The sequence below is a fragment of the Symsagittifera roscoffensis genome, chromosome 6, assembly GCF_963678635.1.
Source record: "Symsagittifera roscoffensis chromosome 6, txSymRosc1.1, whole genome shotgun sequence".
Taxonomy (NCBI): Eukaryota; Metazoa; Xenacoelomorpha; order Acoela; family Convolutidae; genus Symsagittifera; species Symsagittifera roscoffensis.
The window spans coordinates 41,289,412-41,295,983 of record NC_087067.1 but is presented as its reverse complement, the minus strand read 5'-3'; the positions used below and the strand labels follow the sequence as shown (position 1 = coordinate 41,295,983).

Sequence of the window (6,572 nt, the reverse complement as noted above, 5' to 3'; positions counted from 1 at the left end):
AAAGCTTTCAAGTTCTTGGCACATACTCTAGCAATCGAAAACTGATGAGTAATTTCCATATAACATCCATTCACCAGCAGATTTAAGGGGAGCGGACGTCCCCCCCCCTCAGGAAATCGAACCCCTGCCGTATCCATTTTTGGTGACGAAACCCAATAAAAACTAATTTTGAGAGGGGAGCGCGCGCCAAAAAAACGCTTTTTTTTGTCCAAATTTCCAAAAATTGCCTAAAAACACCTTTTTGGCCTGCTTTTCAAAATTTTGCCTACCGCGCAGAAAGTTTGTTCAAAATGGGGTTTTTATAGTGATTTAGGAGAGCTCAGAAAATCAATTTGGTTGACCTAAAAAAAGGGCGATAAAATTTTTGAAACATTTTGAAAATCAGCCCCCCCCCCCCCCCCCCCCTCGAGAAAACCCAAGATCCGCCCCTGCATTCATTACTCATTTTTTTAAACTAAGGCTTAACGATATTTTATGTTTACAGTAGCCCAGCAAGATTTTGTAAAACCAATTTTTTCGCCGTGCTTTCTTTCCGATAAAAAGTTTCCGATTGCAAGTAGTTCACAAGATTGAGTGGACACTCCATATAAATCTAGTTTGTTGAAAAAAATTCTATGTAAAATCGAATTCAACCCTTTCGCATGGTCACAAAAAACAGCTATGGTATAAATGTTTCCTCAAAGAGTCGATACTATTTCTTTTGATGAAGTTAAGCCCGAGTCAATCGACGACTTATTTTCTTGAAAACCAAATGGTCTTTTTAATTTTTATTAACCGTCCATTTTGAAGGTACAGTGGAGGTAGAAAGGGTTGAACTCATGGGCCGCCAGTCCCATAAAAGGGAAGTTGGGCAAGTCGATGAGAAAGACAGTGATCCAAATGAGAGCTATGCAGAGCAGGGTCCCCTTCAGTCCGAAGAACCGATCGTAGATCTCTTGTTTGCAGATGAACATACACCTAAAGATACAAAATGGCCAAAACTTTATTATTCATTTCGGACTGGGGCGTGTTTGTTAAAATTAACTGGGCCAATCCGTCTAAAACTTCTCTAAAGCTAAAGTTTTCTGTACGCTTTTATTGCAGCACTATACACCATGTTTTAAAATAAATCATTTAAATCAAATAGAAATAAATCAAAACTAAATTAAACACCCACAAAACAAAACAATACAAAACAAAGGTAAGAGTTTTAAACAAATTTCGAGAGCCACCATGCCTGTTGATTGCGATAAACATCATAGTCCAGAGACTGGCGAAGCAGCAAGACATGCACAAAACTCCACTAAACTCGCACAGAAGGGGATATTTAGGGAGGAAAGTGTCTCCGTAAAACACCCCAATTAATTCCAGTCCACTCATTAGCATAACTCCAAGGTCACTGACCGCTAAGTTGATGACAAGTAAGTGGGGCACCTCACGAAGGTGTTTGAACATGACAACGACCGCAATGACTTCATCATGAAACACAGTAAACTTGTTTATGGTTAGCAAGTAAGGGTATTCAAGCATTTCAAAAGGTATATAATATGTCAAATACTTGATCTCCAATAACTTCAACAGGAAAAAAAAACAGTTGCATAAGGAGAATTTTTTAAAAACTAAATTGTTGAATTGGCCCTTACAACTAGGGGGGAGGGGAGGGAGGGTGCTGAATTAGAACTAGGGGGGATGACGATCATGTTTGTGTATCTGTGTTTCCTACTGAGTATATTTCCTGGGATTCCGAGGAGGACAGTGCAGGTGAGCCAGATTGTCATGAAGATGCGAGTGGCCACCAATCGAGGATCCTCGATCTCTTCCAGAGGCAGAAGCCACTCCTCCTACGCACAGCACAGTAGAAGTGGTATAAAGAAGAAGTCTCTTTCGAAAGATGGGGGAGCCATTCTCAAAACTCTCAAGTTTCTCAAGTTTCTCAACTTTTTTCAAGTTTCTCAAGTCGGCACATGACGCTTATTTTCGAAGAAAGTGACGGGAAATATTTGAGTCAGTTTTTTTTTCTCCTGGAAAATTTCGACTTCTTAACCAGCCATTTTGAAATTTTTTTAAAAAATTGTCTTGTAACTTTTGGTGTTGTTAGCACAAAATTAAATTTTATATTAATGTTAGATTAAGATTATATAATTTACGTTAATTTATATTTCACCAGCCACCATTTTTCGAAAAGTTTGACCAAAAAATTAGTAAAAATACGGGCGGATTTTCAAAAACATTTCGAAAATTTTGCCACAACAAATTTGCTTTTGGCTCAGAAAAAAGATATCTTTTTTTATTTCTTTTTCTTCAAAAACTTTCCCATTTTTTAACAGATTTAGGTTCTTACTTTTTGCTTTTGCTTCACACTCCCACAATTGAACCTCCGCAATTTTCAGTCCCTCTGCATAAGGTGGCAAATTTTAATCCCTCTGCCCAAAAATATAAGTGGGGTATTAAACGTTTGTGTATACGTGTGTGTGTGTGTGTGTATGTGTCGCGTGCGTGTGGGGGATTGATAAGTGCTTTTGTCTCAGAAAAAAAAACGAAAAAAAAAATGAAATTTAAAACACAGGAGAAAAAATTGATTCTTTTTTAAATCAGTACATTTGGAATTCGAGCACGCCGTACTATCAGAAAACTTTCACATTACTTTTTCGAGTTATGCAGAATGTCTTGCCCAAATTTGCATGATGCGAAGAATAATTAAACTGAAAACCAAATTCACGAAAAAAAAAGAGAATTTTGAATGAATAATAAGTTATTTCAAAATTCGAGAAAAGCTTGGATTATAATTGATTCATATTTCAAATCTTTATCCCAGGGTCAGATCCCAGGTCAATATTTACTGCAATGTTGTCTAGGAAGTTTCCATGTTTTTTAACTTAATTCAGATGCTGGTAATTAATGGAAGATAGATTGATCCCAGTAAAGCGAAAGCGGTGAATTTAATAAATCCAAAAGGAATTGAGGCAAAAAAAGTTGTATTAATAGAAAACGCAAAACATATCAGTTTATATTTTACCCAGCATAATGTAAAACAAAACAAAAAACAGATTCAAATGATTTATTTTTGAAAACTGAATCAATCTTATCAATCAACACTTTTTTTTACCTCATTAAGAGACGTTAAAGGGCAAACGGAACATTCAATGCTTCATTTTTATACGAACACTTTTATTTTCGAGTGTTGCATTTTTTTTAATTAAAACGTACTCCTTTCCAATTGCATGGTTATTTGTTGTCAAATTTGTTTCAGTTTTCATACCAACAGTAAAGCATTGTTTTTATAACAAAAAACAATTGTTTGCATTAATTTTGTTTCAGTTTTTAGAAATTGTTGCGAAGGAAAACTCTTTGTTCAGTCTTGACATTTCCGGCACCATATTACGGGTTTTTGGGATATTTACGGTTTCTACTCCCTAGATTGATAATTTTTGCAGCTCAAAAATTTTAAAATAGAATTGAAAAACAATTGTTGGTAATCCTGTCACCGTGGTAGATGTCGAGCAAAAGCCCAAAAAACGAGATTGCAGGTCGCATTTTGAATGATGTCTTAAAAATTTAGTCAATGAAACGACAAAAAAATGTAAAAAAGGGACATTTTGAGTCTATTTTGCATGAAATTGCTTTGTTTCCATCTGCCCCTGAATCTTGTTTTGCGTTTTCAACTAACATCGTTTTTTTGTGTATCATTTTCCCGTTCATTTTCCTTGATTGGGGTGGGGGAGTCATAACTGAAAGGGCCCTTTTTCCAAATTAAGCCCAGATAATCAGTCCAGATAAATTAGATCAAGATCACTAATTAGATTCAGCTAAAACTATATTAAAAACATGTACTTACGATTATGTCTCTTTCGCTAATTTGGATTGCAGAGATATTCATTTTTTTAGTTTTTTTTAAAAGATATGAGTCTCTAAACAAGAGCACAAATTCAAAAAAAGTGGAAATCAACAGCAAAAAGAAACAACTCAAAGCGAATCAATTTTTTTGTGATCTCTAAAAGATGTTATCAAATGAAAGAGCAAGCAATTTCTGAAGGTTCACTGTCATCTTTTTTTTCCGCCGCTAGTTTTACATTCAATTCTTACATTTGCGTCAGAATGGAAAATTGATACGCTTTTGGGTTTCATTATATTTTTAACTTGAAACCGCGCCTGAAAACAAATGGTTTTGGTCCAAAAATGGGCATCAAATAAATTCCATTTTTGATTTTAGAAATCGAGGTATTGATAGCAGCAACCAAGTAACAATAGCGAACAGACAGGCATGCACAGTAAACATCTAAAAAAGTACTATTTTTCAAAATTACCAAACAAGTACCATAAATTGTAACAAATTAATTTTTTCCTAGCAATTGAAACTAGGAAGAACAACTTTAGCAAATTATTTTTGAATTTACAGAACAGAATTAACAAAATGACGTTGTAATATTTTTGGCAGAAAACCAGGCAATGAAACCGGATAAAAACTTGGAAAATGGTGCTGGGCACTTTGTTACCTGGCAAAGTCTCATTGTCTGATTCCGCTAAAAGATTTTGCAACAGATATCCTAAGTCATCGATCGAACTGATAGTAGCTGGATGGCATATTCACGCTCATTGCTTTGACAGTTAGACGTCTGGGACACTTAAAGAATCTACTAAGTACCCTGAACAGCTAAAATCTGCACTCAAAATCGAAGTAAATTTGATGAAGGCCTCTTGGTTAAAAATGAGAGACTGGAAGTTCCTGAAACATCATTTTTTTCTGCAATATAACCATAGCAACTGGGGCGACGAGAAATATGATAGGAATAGACTCTGATCAGCGAAGTACTGTATGGTGCAAGATTACTGGATAGTCGTTCTGCCATCTGTGTTTGAGTCTCGCTGACGAATAAATCAGAACATTATTCGCATTTCGCTTCGGTACCTCAGACTCTTCACACTACAAATTTAAAATGGGAACCACAGTCAATACGGTTTGCTGTCATGCTTTGATTTGCACTAAAATTATACACAGGTTCATAAGCACATAACAACCCGGGTCGCGGTCGTGGTTTTATGTTTTATGTTCAGACTTAATGAGTCTGAATCGATCCGCGTGGGGACCGAAAATTCATAGTCGCCACGCAGGTCAAAGTCTGCAAAGTCTAAACATAGGTCTGCAAAGTCTGAACATAAGTTTGCAAAGTCTGAACATAAGTCTGGAAAGTCTGAACATAAGTCTGCAAAGTCTGAATATAAGTCTGCAAAGTCGGTCTACTGCGTCAGTATGGACAATGAGAAGATAGACTGACGCTTATGCTTTGAGCTCGCCAAAAACATTAATTTTGGATTTTTGTTGGTTAGCAGAGCCTCCAACTCAACAATTACACCAGGAGTGCTACCTGAAACAAACTAGCATCTGACGCAGAGGTAAGACAACCAAGATTCTTTTCAGACCTGCCAGACACAGACATCTCCGAGCCCATCTAGGGGGCCTCGGCAAAACCTGTCTCAACTTTCTACAATAGCTAGCCATCAACAAGTCAGGTCAGTCACCAGAGCCGAACCCATTCAGATACCTGAATCAACGCCTCAGCTTAACGATCCCAGTAGATAAAGCAGATTGCGTTTTTGAGGCCTTTAAGGACAAGTAGGCGCAAAACCATATTTTCTGTTTTTTTTTCCGCTCAAACTTCAATTGAAATTCAACAAACAAGTTGGTCAATTTAATCAATTTTTTACATAATGTCTTTTAAGCTATATTTTTTGAAAATTTAACTCTGTGATTTCAGAATGTAAAATATTGGCTAAACTAGTAAAAACGAAATAAATTACATGCTGGCTGAAATTAGATTAAGAACGAAATCTATAAACAAAAATTTTTGTAGCATATTCATTAAATGGTTACAAAAAAATGTTACGTTGTTTTAGTAATAGTCGCAAGTTTTTGATTGGGCAAAATTTCAAAGTTTCAATAGATGACGGGTATGACACTTTGTATGATCTCTGATAATTTTGTACTCATTGCTTCAGATTTTCAAAACCTGAAGATGCACAAAACTGTGGAAAAACATTCTTGAATTTTACAATTTTAGTATTTTTTATTTTATTATGAGTCGGGATGTCATTTCACGTTAGTTTGTTGTAACCTAGGTACTACCTAATGAATCCCTAAAGACTGGCACTACAACTTCCACGCTGATAATCTGAAAGATGCAGTCCATCTGTTCTTGACGCATTTTTGACCTGTTGAATAAATTTTTTAGCACCTCAGGTATCTAAATACCTTTTCGAATCCTGAAAAGAATTTCGTTAAAAAAACGGTTACACATAAACCAACTTGATCAATCCAACAAATATCTCAAATAAATTAAATTTATAGTTGTTTCAAAGATCACCACAGATCAGTTCTTTTTTGATTGCTTATTTGCTTTATGTTTTGAATGGACAAAAAAGGTTGCGATCTATTTAAATGTGAAATAATCTGCAGTCCAGATGCATTTGAACAAAAAGTCTATGATCTATTCGGCGATAGAGTTTTTCGGACGATTTGTAGGTTTTTGAACGCAAGGTTTTTTAAAAAAATTTCTGTCTCGAACAAAGTATTCAAAATTCTTCTATAGGAAATTGAA

The 6,572-nt window shown here is 35.5% G+C and overlaps 1 protein-coding gene across 1 annotated transcript; it reads right to left on the bottom strand.

Annotated features, from left to right (window-relative positions):
• Positions 1-770: 770 nt before the first annotated feature.
• LOC134848747 (melatonin receptor type 1B-A-like) lies at positions 771-3,921 on the bottom strand. The gene is made up of 4 exons (XM_063866260.1): positions 3,815-3,921; positions 1,703-1,820; positions 1,217-1,451; positions 771-957 (listed from the first exon to the last, which is right to left on the bottom strand). The coding sequence occupies exons 1-4, from the start codon at positions 3,854-3,856 to the stop codon at positions 771-773; spliced, it is 582 nt and encodes a 193-aa protein (XP_063722330.1). The 5' UTR covers positions 3,857-3,921.
• Positions 3,922-6,572: the final 2,651 nt, after the last annotated feature.

What these genes read in the sequence shown, in the direction of transcription:
- LOC134848747 (XM_063866260.1), bottom strand. Translation starts at nt 3,856, where the DNA reads ATGAATATCTCTGCAATCCAAATTAGCGAAAGAGACATAATC. An exon ending in TTAGCGAAAGAGACATAATC is followed by an intron (nt 1,821 to 3,814) that starts GTAAGTACATGT and finishes TGCTGTGCGTAG; the next exon opens with GAGGAGTGGCTTCTGCCTCT. An exon ending in AATCCCAGGAAATATACTCA is followed by an intron (nt 1,452 to 1,702) that starts GTAGGAAACACA and finishes TTCATGATGAAG; the next exon opens with TCATTGCGGTCGTTGTCATG.